Source organism: Sorex araneus, chromosome X (genome assembly GCF_027595985.1).
Source record: "Sorex araneus isolate mSorAra2 chromosome X, mSorAra2.pri, whole genome shotgun sequence".
NCBI lineage: Eukaryota > Metazoa > Chordata > Mammalia > Eulipotyphla > Soricidae > Sorex > Sorex araneus.
In genome coordinates this window covers 134,544,228-134,562,344 of record NC_073313.1, presented here as the reverse complement: position 1 = coordinate 134,562,344, position 18,117 = coordinate 134,544,228, and the positions used below count along the sequence as shown (strand labels likewise).

Sequence of the window (18,117 nt, the reverse complement as noted above, 5' to 3'; positions counted from 1 at the left end):
AATAAGCATTAAAAAAGCTCAAAACAAATGCATATTGCAAACAAAATAGTGGAATCTGACTGATATTTCAATCTATCCACAAAAAATCTAGTAGTGGAGACAGAAGTGAATAGTGATTTCATTAAGAGATCACTAAACAAGGATTGTAAAGAGTTTTTCCTTGGGAACAAAGGGTGTACTATGTAAGATTATAGGCCCATTTGTTATCTTGTTTCAGTAAAGGAAAACGTATATGTATTAGTTGCTCAAAATACTAAGAACAAAGAACTGTTTTTCTTTAAACCTTATGAAATACTGAAAAAGTTAGAAAATAAGTATTCTATGAATTATTAGAAAATTTAAATGACCTTATGCAGAAACTTGGATCCAAAGTTCTGTTATTCCCACCATTGTTGGGGACGGGCCTACGCACCCCCTGCCTCTGTCCCTGTAATCAGGGACTGGGTGAGGAGGGGGCCTAGGCACCCCCTACCTTAGTTTCTGTAAACGGGAATGAGTATGAAGAAAAGTGGCATGAGGGCGAGTCATCCCCTGACAGCCGACCTTGACAGGAGGCCAAAGGGCCACCATGCTCTGGCGGCCAGCCTGGAAAGGGGGTTGAAGGGCCACCATGCTCTGGCAGCTGGACTCGAGAGGAGGCTGAAGGGAGGATTAGCTCGTATCTGCCATGGCCATGCTCAAGGCCACATCTGCTTTCCCATGTTTCTCAAGGCTGAGAGAAGGAACCGAAAAACAAGCAATATTGGGAAAAATAAAGTTGCCTGCACCGCTTGATTAATAATGTTTATGCCACTTATGTAACCTGCTGATCGTTGCTAAAATAAGACTATATAAACCCGCTTGGATTTCAATAAACTTGCTGTACGCCGTATATTGCATGCAGTCCTCCCTAGCCCACTCAACTCTTATTCCCTCTCTCCGGCCGAGGTTCAAGTTGGCCGCGCGGGTTGTGGCACACCATGACCCAAATTATGAAAATGTGAAAAGAAGTACATGACAAGATCCCATAAGAGAATTGCACTATTTTAGGTAGAACTAATAATACTAGTTAAAACTGTTTTAAAAGTTAATTCAGATGCTAAATCTTCTTTTGTAAGAGAGATTTTTGTTTCAATATAGTTTTGTAAATTTAAGAAAGGAAGGTGATATGCTACTTCCTTTAAACCAAGAAGGGATATTTTTATAGCAATTTTTAAACTCATGGTGGCTATTAATTTTAGTTTTAGGTCAGATACTCTATAAACAGGCAAGATTCATTGCAGTTTCTCATTTGCTTAAACCAAAGTCAAGTTTGTAAATACACTACTGACTTCAAAGAAAACTGTATAGTAAAATACACTACAATATGAGACAAATGCCCAAAGTAAGTAGAAACAGGGGTCAGGAAGATTTCTTCTCCACAGTTGGGATCTTGCTACAAGTATTTGTAGGGCAGAGGGTAGGTAAGATAGGGAAGGGACCAGTATGATAATAATAGTTGGAAATGATAACTTTGGACAAGAACTCTGTACTGAGAGTAGGTAGAGGGACATACACGATAACCTCTCAGTATCTGTATTGCAAAGCATAATGCCCAAAAGAGGGGGGAGAGATAGGGAGAGAGATAGTGAGATGTACCTGCCATAGAGGCAGGCTGCAGTGGGAGGGAAACTGGGGACATTGATTGTGGGAAATGTACACTGGCAAAGGGATGGGTGTTGGAACATTGTATAACTGAAACCCAATCATGAACAGCTTTGTAATCTATATATCTCACAGTGATTCAATAAAAATATATTAAGAAAAACACACTACCCATTTTCTTAGTAATTGCTAAATAATTTTCTCTACAAATTATGGGAATATGGCACCTTGTTATTCCAGTTATCATTACTGAAAATTAATAGTCATTTTTCTATTTAAAATCTAAAAGGCACCTGACATGCAATTACTGTAAGTGAAATAATTTCCATATATCTATAACACCTTTTTATATAGATACTTACCACCATTAGATGAATATGATCTATTAATTGGAAAATGAAGAACTTCTCCTTCATTAATTAGTCTCAGGTCTTGTTCTCTTTGTAGTTCCCTGATAATTCCATCAAGAATGCTCTCATCTTGATCATTAGTTTGTTGCCCAATTACCTGTTCTACTACTTCACCATCACCTTAAAGAGATTAAAAGATAGAGTAAAAAAGTTGCTTACATTTTAGTATACCCTGAATACAATAAAACCAAGATATCTAAACAAATAAAATACAAAATTAAAATTAATCATATAACAAACAAAATATTTTAAAGAGGGGCTGGAGCAATAGCACAGCGGGTAGGGCATTTGCCTTGCACGCGGCCGACCTGGGTTCGATTATCAGCAACCCATATGGTCCCCTGAGCAATGCCAGAGGTAATTCCTGAGTGCAGAGCCAGGATTAACCCCTGTGCATCGCCAGGTGTGACCCAAAAAGCAGAAAAAAAATTTTAAAGAACTTTAACATTTTTGCTATGTAGACTTTGTGCATTTGATTAAACCAATAGCTCTACATTTGTCATTATTATAAAGGTATCATAGTTTTAAAGAATAATTCTTTTAATTTGAGATAAATTTCACTTATGAAATATTCCAAGCTGAATGTAGGGAATAGAGGTAAAGTAAACTTGAAACAAATTTAACCACTGATACCTAAATATTTTGCATTTCTCTTTTATGACAATTTACTTTCCTAAAGAAGCAAAAATTACATTTCTTAAATATTGCCTTTTACAAGGAGTTATCATATCACACCCAATGAGTATGGACTATATCAAAACACCTAGAAACAACCAGTGCTAGTGGTGATATGGTGAAAATGGAAGCCTCATTCCCTGCTGGTGAAACTGTTCTCTGGTTAAGCCTTTATGACAGTATGGAGAATTTTCAAAAACTTAAAAATAGAACAATTATTTGATTCAGCAGTTTTACACTTTGGTATCTATTACTAGAACACAAACATATTAATTTGAAAAACATATGCACAACTATGTTCACTGCAGAGCTGTTTATAATAGTGAAGATCTGTAAACAAACAAAATGCTCAATAACAAATGAGTGGATAAAAAAATGGGATATATACACAGTAGAATGGTAGTCAGCTATAGCAAAAGATGTAACCTTCTCATTTGCTATAACTTAGATGGAACTAAAGGATAACATGTAAAGTGAAATAAGTTAGAGAGAGAAAGACAAATACCAGATGGTTCCACACAAATGTAGTATATATAGAATGAAGAAAGGAATGAACAATAGTAAATGAAAACAAACACTTAGACTCTGATAGCAGAACTGAGGTTGACAGGAAGGGTATCAGAAGTCTCAGAAGAACAGCAATACAGGGGCTGGAGCAACAGTACAGTGGGTAAGGCTCTTGCCTTGCATGTGGCCTACCACAGTTCAATTTTTGGCATCCCCAGTAGTCCCCTGAGCCACCACCAGGAGCAATACCTGAGTGCAGAACTAGAAGTAAACCATGATCGTCACAGGATGTGGCCCCATAAAACAAAAAATAACAAGGGTGCTGGGTTTTAAGCTCTATATTAAGATCATTAATAAACCATGTTGTCTTAACAATAAAAAACAGAATGACTTTTAATAGCATCTCAGACAACGGTGATTAGAAAAAAATATTTCTCATAATACACTGAAATTCAATGATTATTTTTTTAATTTTTTTAATGATTATTTCTAAATGAAATCTATCTCTGCTTTTAACAATTTTGTTTTCATCATTATCTCTAGTCAGATTAAATGAAATCTGATAGAATAACCAAGCAAGTTACCAAGAGGATCCTGCCCGCACGGCAGACCCTGGCAAGCTACCCGTGGCATATTCGATATGCCAAAAACAGTAACAACAAGTCTCACAATGAAGACGATACTGGTACCTGCTCCAGCAAATCGATGAACAACGGGATGACAGTGATACAGTAATACCACAAATTAAAAGAATTGAAAGAATTATAATAGTTTGACACATTACACTTAGTACATTTAACCATGGTGGTGTTTAAAGTGCAGTAACTTTGTACATCAAAACCATAAATGTTACCACTACTACAATAAAATTTCTATAAAGGAGTCAAAACCATAAAGAGCAAGATCATTAAATTTTGAGCGCTTCTAAGGGAGGTAAACACATTCTCTGCTTGCAGAAAATCTTATAGCTAGGTGCAATAAACAATGTGACTTATTCCAGTAATTTAGTGTAAAAGTCACTAAACACTGAAAACTACTAGAAAATTTCATGTAAAATATGGACTAGTAACTGTTCCCACACCCAAAAACTGCCACCATGCCTCCAACTGAACTGCCCAGTTAAATAATCTGGATTTTCCTGTGCGACACTTCCCAACTGCACAATACTGATGTCCCAGTAGTAGCACACTAGATTGGATTGGATGTAAAGTATAAGCCAACTAATCTCAACTGACAAAAACATTAACACAAAAGACCTAAATTGCAACAACAGCTTAATAAACCCTAAGAAAAGGTTTTAATGTCCCCATAGTGAAATGAAACAGTTTTCACAAATTTTCTCTACAAAAATAGTTTTTTTTTTTTCCATGGCGATGCACAGGGGTTACTCCTGGCTCACACACTCAGGAATTACTCCTGGCAGTGCTTGGGGGACCATATGGGATGCTGGGACTCGAACCAGTGTCAGTTTTGTGCAAGGCAAACACCCTACCGCCGTGCTATCGCTCCAGCCCTGAAAATAGTTTTTGATCATTCTGTTAGCCATTTAGTGGTAACAATCAATATCACTTGTATCACTCGTATCACTTGTCATCCTGTTACACATCAATTTGCTCGAGTGGGCACCAGTAATGTCTCCATTCGTCCCTGTCGCATGCTAGTGTAGCCCAACAGAACAATCAATATAAAATAAATTATTTTGGGCATGCCATGGGTGCAAGCTTGAGGGGTGGTTGGGAAAACAGAGACAATAGTGGAGAAAGTGTGACAACTATGGTGGGATTGGTGTTGGAATATCGAATGCTTATTAATCATGAAAAATTTTGTAAACAATGGTGTTTATATAAAGTGGAAAAATAAATTTCAAAAGTAGTTTAGCAAGAGAACATATACCATAGTATTACATTTTGCAGAATTTTTTAAATTTAATTTTTTAATTTAATTTTTGAGATAACATACCATTAGCTACATATCCCAGCTGTGGTACAAGTTGTTCATCTTTACAATTTTCCCGTCCTGGTACTAATCTTTGGAATTTTGTGGGATGAGGATTTCCATCAACATCCACTAAGAACGGGGGAGGCATAAGGTGAGGAGCTTGTTGGGTTTGTTCATCCAATACATAGTTGTTGGCATCACGAATAAGAGGTCGATAATCCGTGTGGAAGAACATCTGATCTGGAATCTTTTATGACAAATTTAGTACGTAACGTAATAGATAAATGAGCACTTAATTTATAGAATACACACATTTTTCAAGTAAACAAGTCTTACACTTTTAAAATCCTTTATTGAGATACTGTGATTTACAATATGACTAATGATGATCTCATACATCATTGCAATACCCCATCCATCACCAGAGTACTTTCTTCCCTCTACCAAGATCTAAAAGGACCCTCTCCTTCAAACCCGTGTGCAAAATTTTGACATTTTTATGTGTGGATTTTAGACCACATTTGGTGGTGCTCAGAGACTATTTATGGTGTTATGCTTAGGGAGATGAGGGGTCAGTCCCAGAATTGGTCAGGGGACCATGCAGTGCCTGGAATCCAACCTGGGCTCCTGTATGCAAAACACCCATTCTCAGCCCGCCAAACTATCTCCAGCCCCAAACTTTTACACTTTTATAGTCCTCTTGTGCCATATCTTCTCTCCAAGTAAAAGTGAATTGCTTAGATGATAATACCATCTTTTCTCTACAATATTAAACATTTTAAATACTATCAATCTATGTTATCTTTCTCCAATTAGGATATGAAGAAGTAAAGCAAAGTTCACAAGAGAAAAAAAGTTAGATATCCTTATTTAAGCTGCAAACTTATAAAACCTTTAAGACTTTTTTTTACTTATCTGAAAAGAGTGTAATACAAACAGTAAGGCATGTAAATAACAATTGCATCAATGATACTCAAAGGTAATACAAGAAATAAGCTGAAAACGACTATTCTGAATTCACTTCCAATATCACAATTCTATAATCTATTCCAAATATATGGGCAATAAAACATAAGGAGCAATTATGTTAGCATACAAAGAATTTTAACAAGAATTAATAGGTATAGTAACCGAGGAAAATATAGACATTTGGGCACGAGTTACCAATTCCAATTTATGATCATAAAAAATGCTATTTGGTAATTACTTTCCTATTATAGCTGAATGCCAGTATAAAGATTTATGTTCTAAATAAATAATTTTTCTAATGGATTTTTTTATCTATACTATCAAGCATTTTAATAATAATTTGAATCACAAAGCCTTATATCTAGGAAGTGAAATTTACCAGGAAAGTTAGTAATTGTTTAAAATATATTGACATGCAACAATTCTTACTAATTGAAAAAATTCAAAGTTTATGAATGATGCAACTCAAAATTACAATCTACAACAAAAATAAATATACAAACCTTTTCGTAGTATTTACTGCATCCAAAACCAAAAAGCAGCAAATGCCCATGAGAATCTGTGCAAGCAAAATGGTTTCCATCCGGAGAAAATTTACAGTCAAACACTGCACCATGTCCTTGGCCTTCGATCTGAAATTTAGAGGAATTACTTTAGGTAATATAGGTAATTTATCTTATAGGTGATTTTCACATAATAAGTAGGAAATTGCTTCTGTTTAATATTGAGAGTTAATTTATTAATATTGCAAGTTCTGTAATGTATCAAAATTCCAAAATTATCTCTGGCTTCTGCAGCCAGAAGCCTCTAAAACAGTAAAGAAAACCAGGAGTATCAAAATGCAATAGATGATATAAAACACTGTTAGAAATTTTATACCTCTAGAAATACTAAACAGTTGAAAATAAAAGACCTACACAACAAAATTAATATAACGTCATTAGAAATGTAATGATATCCTCAAATACTAAATTGCAGTGCCATTAAGGTATAAAATAATATTGTTGCAATTAAAACACATAAATTAACTTTATTAACAAAAATCACAAGAAATCAATAATCTAGATCTGTATAAAACCTATTAAAGGGAGCTCAGGACCTATAATATAGAAAAGCTTAGCAATACTCTTCAAAAAAAGGGCACTAAAGTTGGATGATATGAATATTCCAATCACTGTTGAAGTGATTCTACAGGGAGAAGACAGTTCACCAGATTTTCCAATATTTCTATAAAATTCATTCTAAGAATATCCATACTTCCAATACCAAATTTGCTACAAACATCCTGATAAATAACTCTGCCATATGAATTTTCCAGAGGCAGATAAAATAAACTCACTGTAGTGATTTATAAATACGGAATATAGTTTAGTATAGGGACCAAACCTGGCAGTGCTTAGTGGTTACTCCTGGCTCTGCACTCAGGAATTTATGCTAACAGTGCGCAGGAGACCATATGGGATGCCTTGGATGGAACTAAGGTCAGCTGTGTGCAAAGCATGCGCTCTCCCTGCCATATTACCACTCCAGCCCAGGGACTATAGTTTAACATTAACTTTTTAAAAATTTTGGGGTTTCTGTTAACACCAAAAGCTTAAGGAATTTCAGTTTTTAGTCTATGGAGATGAGTACTAGAATTTGGAAGATGCTAACAAGATAACAAAGTTAGCTTAAAAGCGTAATTCCCAACTGTCTCCACACTAAGGTCATTCTCTAAGTTATTTTAGGAATTTAAAAACAGACAGTAAGAGGTCCCTTGACACTAAATATACTTTGTCAAGTTGTCATATAAGAGATATCAGCTTTACCAAGAACTAAGCACATATAATTCTTACCATGTTAAAATAATTCCTAATCTTGGTGCCCTGGTCAAGGTCCCAAATGAAAATGTTCCCATCATGACCTGCTGAAAGTATGATCCGTTGATCAAAAGGATGTGCTTCCAAAACAAATACTTCATCATCATGTCCCTGTGATAAAATCAATATTATAAATGAAAACCAACATCAAGGATCTAGTTTATTTGTTCAAAACAAATTAGATGTCTATCAATTTGGTTCAAATGAATTCATTTACACAAATTTAATAGAATTTAACTACACAATAAATTAGAGCTCACTATACGTTTAAGTACTGGTTTCCCAAAGCATTCAATACATAGAAGACCTACACACGTTTTTAAAGATAACCCAAACACATTATAGCCAGATGCCTGAAGTGGAATTCATATTTCTAGGACACTGCTATAAAAGGCCATGAAAATATGACTAATATAAATTGTCATTCATATTCAGTGTGCCATGAATGTAACAGACAAATTATCAACGCTCTCCACCAATAATTCTTTTTTTTGTTTGTTTTGGTGGTCACAACCAGAAGTGATCAGAGGTTATTCCTGGCACTGTACTCAGGGGTGAGTGACTCCTGAGGGTTTTCAGGGTACTATGTGTGGTGACAGGGATAGAATCAGTGAGTCTCATGCAAAACAAGTCCCTTACTTCCAGTTCTATCTCTCCAAGCCATAATCAATCATAACTCTCATCATTGGTATTTAATTTATATATTTGGATTATTCCGTGATATATTAAAAGAACAAAGCATAGTGACTGTTCTTTTATAAATTTTCTATGTGGAGGTTCCATTTAATACTTCTCTGAAAAATAGGTTTCCTGCTAAAAATAAATCTGAAAACCAATGTTCTATGTTGATATTTCACTTCCAATAAAAATAAGTATTAGTATATAAAGACTATTGGGATCAGGAGTCTGCAAACTAAGCTATAGCTCAAATTCTGCCTCCTAGATACTTTTTTTTGGTGGGGGATACACAGGTGGTACTCGGGCTAATCCTGGCTCTATGCTCATTGATCACTTCTGAAACGGCTCAGGGGACTACATGTGGTGCCAGGAATAAAACTGGGGCTGGCTGCATAAAAAGCAAGTGCCTTAACCACTGTACTACCTCTCTCATCACTAGTAGTTATTTTATACATATTTTAAAAATATTGCAGAAAACAAATATGTGACATAGGCCACTGCAAAACCAAAAATATTTATTATCTGTTTTCTTAAAAGAATTGATGACATATTATTAGATCACTGTTGATTTTCTTTAACTCCTGCTAGAGAATACATGATTAACCCATAGACTCCAAGTCTTTTATATCTTTAAGTTGCATTTCACTTAGGATAACACCAACTTGTTACACATCCAGGGATTCTAGAACTGAACCGTTACTTTGAATCTAAAAAGAGCATGTAATTCTATGTCATGGTAGAGAATTATTATATTTTTCTATAGTAATATATCATATTATATTATATTAATATATAATATAGGACTGGAGCGATAGCACAGCGGGTAGGGTGCCTTGCACGAAGCTGACCCAAGTTGAATTCCTCTGTCCCTCTCGGAGAGCCCAGCAAGCTACCGAGAATATCCCACCTGCACAGCAGAGCCTGGCAAGCTACCCATGGCGTATTTGATATGCCAAAAACAGTAACAACAGACTCACAATGGAGACATACTGGTGCCCATTCGAGCAAATCGATGAACAATGGGATGACAGTGATACAGTGATATATATTTATTATAATAACAGTATTCTATCATATTACTATTATACACAAAAATAATAGTTCATAAAAAACACCTAGGGCTGGAGTGATAGGTTGCTTGCTTTGCATGCAGCTAACCCAGGTTTGATTGCCAGCAGTACATGATCCCCTGAGTACAGCCAGGCATGATCCCTAGGTGCAGAGTCAGGAGTAAGTCTGCTTAACCAAAACAAAATCAAGACAAAACTACAGACTAAAGTGCAAAGAATTGAGTAGGTAAAATCCTAGAGTAAAACAATAAATATGTAAAATAAGTACATTAAATAAAAAGTTTTATTCCTGTAAAACAGTTTTATTCCTGTAAAATCCTAGAGTAAAACAATAAATACGTAAAATAAGTACACTAAATAAACAGTTTTATTCCTGTTCCAACTTGAAGTTTACCAAAATTCTTTTTCCAGAAAAAAAAAGTTCTTTGCATGATAACAGTATGTTGCTGAATATTAATTTGAAATAATAAATACCTTTCCAGAATACTAACTAGTACACAGTAAAATTATTTTGATAAACTCAAATAATGATACAGCTATTTGAGAATTTTATAATAGGGTATTTTACATTTTTATCCCATACTAAAAGGGCAATCATTGGATCACATAAGTAATAAAACATAGACAAATTCAGTAATGTCATAAGATTCATAACACTTCTATTTCCACCACTGCAACACAAATTGAAATCTCTGTCCTACCATAGACTCCTGAAGCTATTCTTGTCTCCAGTCCAATCAATTATCTCTATTCTGTCACCAAAATTACAAGGTATGAGATAGTAGTAATTATATATTGGTCTTTGCTCTAGCACCTGGCACAGGGTTCCTAAAACCCTTGTAAATCTCTGCCTGATAAAATTATAGCCTTTTCACCCCTCGAGAAATCTTGTTTTCTCATAAACAGGTCTCTCTCTCCCTTTTTTTCTCTTTGTATCCTCACATTTCTCTAAGCAAATTTCGTTAAAATTAAATTATTTTACTTCACTAAAACAACAACAAAAAGACACTGGCAGTTCATTTTGTTCTAATATTTGGTCTTTGACCATAATTCTTAATACAGGGTTTCTGAAGCTCTTGTAACTTCATGGGAGACAGATGTGTCTTTTGTCCTAATGATGTAACTCTGGGTGAGCACTTGAAAAAGGAATCGCGCCATGATTAGAAGCAGGGATTTACAGCAGCCCAACCCATATTTTCTTAATAAGGATAAAAGTAGAAAGCAGAGTTAATGACTGATCATACCTATAAAAAGAAGCCTCTATAAAAATACCCAAAGTACAAAGTTCAAAGAAATTCCAAGTTGGACAAAAAACAGTAAGGTGCTGGAACAGAGTCACAGACAGCAGGAATGGAAGGTTTGTGTCTCTTCTGACATAACTGGGGCTATTCATTTCTTCCATCGGTATATTCACATTTGTATCCCTGAATGATCTGCCCCTTGTTTATTTCCTCAATCCTGCTTAGTGATACTCTTTTTGTCCTCTGAAATATAATTAAAAATTGGCTTTTTTCAGGGGTTGGAGTGATAATACAGAAGGTAGGGCACTTAGTTTGCATGTGGTGAACCTGGAATTAATCCCTGGCACCTCTTATGAACCCCAAGTCCCACCAGAAGTGATCCCTGAGCAGAGAATCAAGAGTAAGGCATGCGCACTGCCGGGTGCAGCACACACACAAAACAAACAAAAAAAGACTTTTTCTCAATCCCGTTCTATTTCAGTATTTTTGCACAAATGTTACCCTTTTCAGCAGCACTTGAGTGGCTGCAGCAGCAGTCAAGTGGCTGTTGAAGCAGTGACTCAGTGGCTAGAGACCCACTCCTCCTAACTCCTTGCACGAAGGACCAATAGCGGACAATAATCTCCACTCCTCCCAAAGGCTAAAATACTGAAAATAGCAAAAGGTTCAGGTTCCTAAGTGGGCAGCAGCTAGAAAAAACATTTTTTCCCTTCCCCACAAAAATTCTCCCAGAGGTCTTATTAGCAACGGGAGAGATGCTGATGGTGAAGTGGGAAAGATTCCAGACTACAAAAGGAACCATGATAAAGCAGTGCAGAAACCCATCATGGTTAGTGGGCAAAGACTGAAATCCTGAACACCCAATCAGTAACAACCCTCTATATAATCTCTCTGAAAAGAATTTCAGAGTGAAAATTATTAGGATGTATAATGATCTCAAAGAACAATGGAACCAAAAGCTAATAAAGACACAGGACAGAAATGAGAAAAATACAAACAGAAATGACAGAACTGAAAAAACTTGGTAGGTGAAATAAAAAATTCACTGAAAAGCCTCACCAGCAGAGTGCCAGACAACTTCTGAGGACAGAGTCAGTGAGCTCCAGGTTGAGGTACAGAAAACCTTCAGACAACAGCAGAAAAAGGAGAAAAAAGTCTCAAAATAAATGAACAGATAGCAAAGAGAGCTCTGAAATAAACTCAAGAGGAACAACATAAGAATCATCCAGGTACCTGAGGGTCAGGAAGACCATCTTGATGCAGAAGTAACAGTCAAAGACATCACTGCTGGTAAGTTCATAGAGTTGAAGGACACATGATCCCAGATCCAGAAGGCCCAGAGGATACTAGCTAACAGAGATTAAAAAATAGCCCAAGACACAACCTAATCAGAATGACAAAAATATTAGATAGAGATAGAATATGTAAAGCAGTATGATCAAAAAAGGAAATTACATAAAAAGAAGCATCCTTAGATTTCCAGAAAACCTATCAAATGAAAACCTATGGGCCTAAAACAATGCTGGAACATAGTAATAAAACCACAAAAATAATGGTATAAACACCTCACCAAGAATACTTTATCCAGACTGAGTCATTAGATGTGAAGAAACAGTACACAACTCCTCAGATAACCAACAGCTCAAGTACTTCATGGTTATAAAACCATCTTTGCAAGAAGAATTAAAGGGACAATATTAAAGCAAGATGAATCCAACAAGCACACCTAACTTCTACAGAAAGATGGTGCAAAACTCCTTGACAATAGTTTATCTCAATGTCAATAGACTAAGTGCAACTAGTAATAGACACAGAGTGGCAGGATAGATTAGAAAATTGAACCCACTTCCCTACCATCTGCAAGAAACACATTTGAATATCAGAGCAAACACAGACTCAATGCCAAAGGTTGGAAGATAATTCTTCAAGCAAATAATGCCCACAAAACAGATCATGCATCATTACCAAGTGGATATCATCCTGGGATACAAAGATGGTTTAATATATGCAAGTATATCAACATAATATATAGCATCAATAAAAAATAAAAACATAAGATCATATCAATAGGCTCAGAGAAAGCATCTCTCAAGATCCAACACCCATTCATGATAAAAACTCTCAACAAAATGAAAATTGAAGGAACTTTCCTCAGCAACATAGTCAAAGCAATTTATCACAAGCTCACAGAAAACAGTAAACTCAATGGTATAGAACTTCCCTCTAAAACGAGGTACAAGATCAGTTCACCGACAATCATCACTCCAATTCAATATAGTACTGGAAGTACTCATAATAGCAATTAAGTAATAAAGAGATATCAAGGGCATGCATGCAGGAAAGGAAGAAGTCAAGCTCTCACTACTTCTAGATGATATGATATTTAGAAAATCCTAGATTTCAAAAAAGCTCCTAGAAAAAATAAATTTGTATAGTAGTGGCAAGCTAAAAAATACAGAGTTCATAACTTTCCATTATGCAAATAATGAAAAAGAAGAGGTTTTTTTTTTTTTCTTTTTGGGTCACACCCAGCGATACTCAGGGGTTACTCCTGGCTCTGCACTCAGGAATTAACTCCTGGCCGTGCTTGGAAGACCATATGGGATGCCGGGGATCAAACTCAGGTCGGTCGCATGCAAGGCAAATGCAAGGCAAATGCCCTACCCACTGTACTATTGCTCCAGTCTGAGAAGAGAGTTATTTTTATTGAAAATCCCATCCACCTTGTGCCACAGAAAATTAAGACCCTCAGAATCAGCTTTACAAAGAGGTAAAGGATCATTATGAAGAAAACTTCAAAACACTACAAGAAATAGAGGACAGAAGAAAATGGAACACATCCCATGTTCATGGATTGCAAAAATTAATATCATTAATGTCAAAACACACTTAAGCATTGTATCAATACAACAGAGTCCCTATAAGTATACACAGATATTTTTCAAATAATAGACAAAACACTCCTGAAATTTATATGGTACAATAAAGACTTCTGAATATCTAAACCAATCTTTGGAGAAAAAAAGATGGGAGGCATCACTTTCCCCAACTACATAAAGTAGTAGTAATTAAAAGTGCATGGTGCTAGAATAAAAGATACACTGTCAAGTATATGATTAGTTAATCTTCAATGAAGGATCATAACCATAACGTGGAGCAAGGGAAACCTCAATCAATGGAGCTGGTAAAATGGCCCAGCGACTTAAAAAAAAACCAGAAAAGATAGCTGATACTATGTCTATCTTCCTGATTCTGTTGGAAGTTAATCATGTACAGACGCCGAAAACCAAATCAAACACCTGGAAATTAAACAACTCAATGTTGAACAGTGAGTGGGTCAGGAAGGAAATCAAGGAAGAAATCAAAAGGTACCTGGACACAAATGAGAATGAAGACATGAGCTACCATAACCTATGGGACGCAGCTAAAGCCATGTTAAGGGTAAAAGTTATAGCTCTGCAAGCATTTCTCAGGAAGGAAGAAAGGGCCCACATAAATAACTTGATTTCACAGCTTAAGATTTTAGAAAAGGACCAAAAAAAAGGAGCCCAAACCAGGCAGAAGGAAAGAGATAATGAAACTTAGAGCAGAAATTAATGACATGGAAGCCCAAAACACAATCCGAAAGATCAATGAAACCAAGAGCTTGCTTGCTTGCTTCGAGAAAGTAAGCAAGATTGATAAACCAACATATTGGGGGTGACAGGAGGGAAAGTGGGGACATTGATGGTGGGATGGGTGTTGAAAGCATGACAGATGAGTGTTGGAATACACATTGTATGCCTTACATCCAATCGTGAACAAGTTTGTAAATGCATGCCTCACAGTGATTTGATAAAAAAAATAGTGAAAAAAGGAACAGATGACTGAATGAGGAAACCATGCATGGTACATATATACAATGAAATATTACTCAGCCATAAGAAAAGATAAAGTCATATAGTTTGCTGCTCCATGGAAGGACCTGGTAAATATTCTGGGTAAAATTAGTCAGAGGGAGAGAAATGGACATAGAATGACCTCTCTCATATTTGGGATATAAGGAAACATAATGGGGTAATAATGAATACCCAAAGACAACGAAAACAAATAACATGAGAAAAGGTTGTCAGTAGGAAACATACCACTTCAAGGGGCAGAGAGATAGGACAGTGAGGTATCAATGACCATGTTGGGAAGACCAACTTGGAGGCGTAGGTGGTGCTAAAATGTTGTAAAGTGTTATATAAGAAATCATATCAGCAACAGTACTACAAATCACAATGCAAAAACTTAAACATGTAAAATATGTTCCCCTCATAGAGGCAGACTTGTGGATGGGAGGCAAACCCGGGGAGGGGGTCGGAAATTGGTGGCGGGAAGTGAGCACAAGCAAAGAGACTGGTATGGAAACAATATATCCTGATACCAAATCATGAATAACTTTGCAATTTGACAATGACTAAAAAATAAGACTAAGATAATAAAATTTCACTTAATGATTATAAGCCAAATAATTACCCTCTTCATAGAAAGCTCTCCCAATTATATATCTTCTCTACACATATAATCTACTATTTATTGAACCCTCTTCCACACTGATAGAAATTAAACAAAATGATATTAACAATAAAACGCATTTTATCAGTTATATCTTTAGGGTTTTCCAAGTGGAAAATTACTCATTCATTACCTCAGTAAATGAGACAATAAAGTGAAAAGAAAAAACCCTCAATATACAAAGTCTATTCCATTTCTATATGCAAACAATAAATTAGCAGAAAACTGTCATCCCTTGCTCATTGATTCGCTCCAGCAGGTACCAGTAGCATCTCCATTGTGAGACCTTGTTACTGTTTTTGGCATATCAAATACGCCACGGCTAGCTTGCCAGGCTATGCCTTGTGGGCGGGATACTCTCAGTAGCTTGCCAGGCCCTCCGAGAGCGGAGGAGGAATCAAACCCAGGTTGGCCACGTGCAAGTCAAATACCTTACCCACTGTACTCTCGCTCCGGCCCAACAGAAAACAAAACTAAGAAAACAGTCTAATTTACAAGTTAATGATAATCCCCAACGCTAAGCTTAAAAAAGGAGGTGAAAAACCCATAGAATAAAAACTGTAAAAGATTTTTGGGCCCAATGTGGCTTCACGGTAGAACAACTAACTTCCTTGCAGTCAGGAGGACACAAGTTCTATATTTGGCATCATCCCATTTGTCAAGTACATTCCCAATGATATAGCTTTTGTGATCCTCACTGCCACACAAGTGTGTGCTCTCCAGCACCCTGTAAACAAGTACAAATGCAAGTACGATAACTGTGTAAGACCCAAACAATGCAACAACAAAGCAAAGGAAATGAGGAAAGCACAAACTCCAAGACATTAAAATAACTAGAAGGCACCAAGATACTACATTCTCATGGAATAATTGGCAGTACTAAAATAGCCATCTTATCGAAAGTGATATACAGATTTAATATAATCCCTACCAAAATTATATTAGCATTGTTCAATAAAACAGAAAAAAATTACTAAAATTTGTATAGACCTTCACCCTCTACTTTTTCTATTGATACCTTATCCTGGCACCTCCCCACACCAAGAAGTGCAATCCCTGTCAACCATAAATGTGTGATTTCTAAGTACAATGAGACAAAAGTGTATGTAAGCACTGCAATCAAGTTCAACTGTGGCAAACACCTGACATGTGAGTTCAAGAACTACAAACAAGTGTATAATTCCTGGCAAGTGCTGCAATGAAGAGAGCAACCCCGGGAAGGTACCACAGCTTAGTGCATATGTAATGCAAACAAGTTTGCAAAGTCTGCAATCACTTGGCAATCACCACAACCAGGTGTGTGACCCCCGGTGAGCACTGCCAAGAATACCGAGTATCGTCTTTGGCACTAACATCATTACCCCAATATCACCAGTGTGCAGGCACCTCAACCCAGTGTGCAATAACTATGAGCACCACAATTAATGCAGGACTTGCACATCTGGCATCGCAACAACAAAGGGAAGGGGGCATAAACAAGTAACCTTGGTATAATACAAGAACTTAGTTCTGAGATATATTTTTTTAGTCTGAATTTATCAGTCACTACTCTATTAGCACATGTTATTCACTCGGCCCTTTCCTTAGGGGATTTATGAATCAATAACTGAGGCAGACAAGAAATCAGACTTTTAACTGGAATTTAAATTGAAGTTGCTACTATGTATGTATGTAATGATAAAACTTACAATATCCACTCCTTCACATGTGATTTTTGATATTAGTTCTATCAACTTTTCATATCACAAGTATTGTAGTCTTTGTGAAAATTCAAGTTTTAAAAGAAAGAGGAAAGGCACTTTTTTCTTGCTACTTCTCTTCCTCTACTTCTTACATAAACTAAACTCTGCAGACAGATTCTATGATACCTTTGTCAAAACACAGCTCTACTCCTAAAACAATAAAAACAAAAACTCCCAACTCAAGGTAAAATAGAGTATCTTACATGTCTTTAAATGAAATAGTATTAGATGAATAAATACAAGAACATGAAAGAATAATGCTTTTTTAACAATTTTAATTTTCTAAACTTAGAATACTTACAGATAAAGTATGAATAAGTTGCCCCGTGAAAGAATTCCATACTTTCAAAAGAAAATTGTTCACTGCAGTAATAACTGTGGTGTCATAGCGATCCCAGGCAACCATAGTCACCTTAAGTTTAGTAGCCTTGTCTTCACCAGATGGCAAATTATTCCTAAACAGAATAATTTATAATATCTATAAATGTAAAATTTTAACATAAATTCATCTAATCTATGAAATTATGCCCAAAATAGCATCAGAAACATCTAACATTTTAGATGAAAAAACCTAAACTATATTTTTATTTTTTTATATTTTTAAATGCTCATAAGGAACCAGAATTTTGAATGAATTAGAAATGTTCCAGCGTTAGGGGCTGGAGCAATAGCACAGCGGGTAGGGCGTTTGCCTTGCACGCGGCCGACCCGGGTTCGATTCCCAGCATCCCATATGGGCCCCTGAGCAGTGCCAGGAGTAATTCCTGAGTACAGAGCCAGGAATACAGGAATAACTGCTGTGCATCGCCAGGTGTGACCCAAAAAGAAAAAAAAAAGAAATGTTCCAGCGTTAGTAAGCAGCAAAA

The 18,117-nt window shown here is 36.1% G+C and overlaps 1 protein-coding gene across 2 annotated transcripts in view; it reads right to left on the bottom strand.

Annotated features, from left to right (window-relative positions):
* The window catches only part of BRWD3 (bromodomain and WD repeat domain containing 3), a 171,049-nt gene that overhangs the window by 66,640 nt on the left and 86,292 nt on the right, over nt 1-18,117 (bottom strand). For both annotated transcript variants that reach the window (XM_055120434.1, XM_055120435.1), the window contains exons 14-18: nt 17,553-17,706; nt 7,958-8,092; nt 6,626-6,754; nt 5,175-5,400; nt 1,986-2,153 (exon numbers count right to left, since the gene is read on the bottom strand). In XM_055120434.1, the coding sequence (XP_054976409.1) occupies nt 1,986-2,153; nt 5,175-5,400; nt 6,626-6,754; nt 7,958-8,092; nt 17,553-17,706 (812 nt within the window). The remainder of the gene's footprint in view (nt 1-1,985; nt 2,154-5,174; nt 5,401-6,625; nt 6,755-7,957; nt 8,093-17,552; nt 17,707-18,117) is intronic.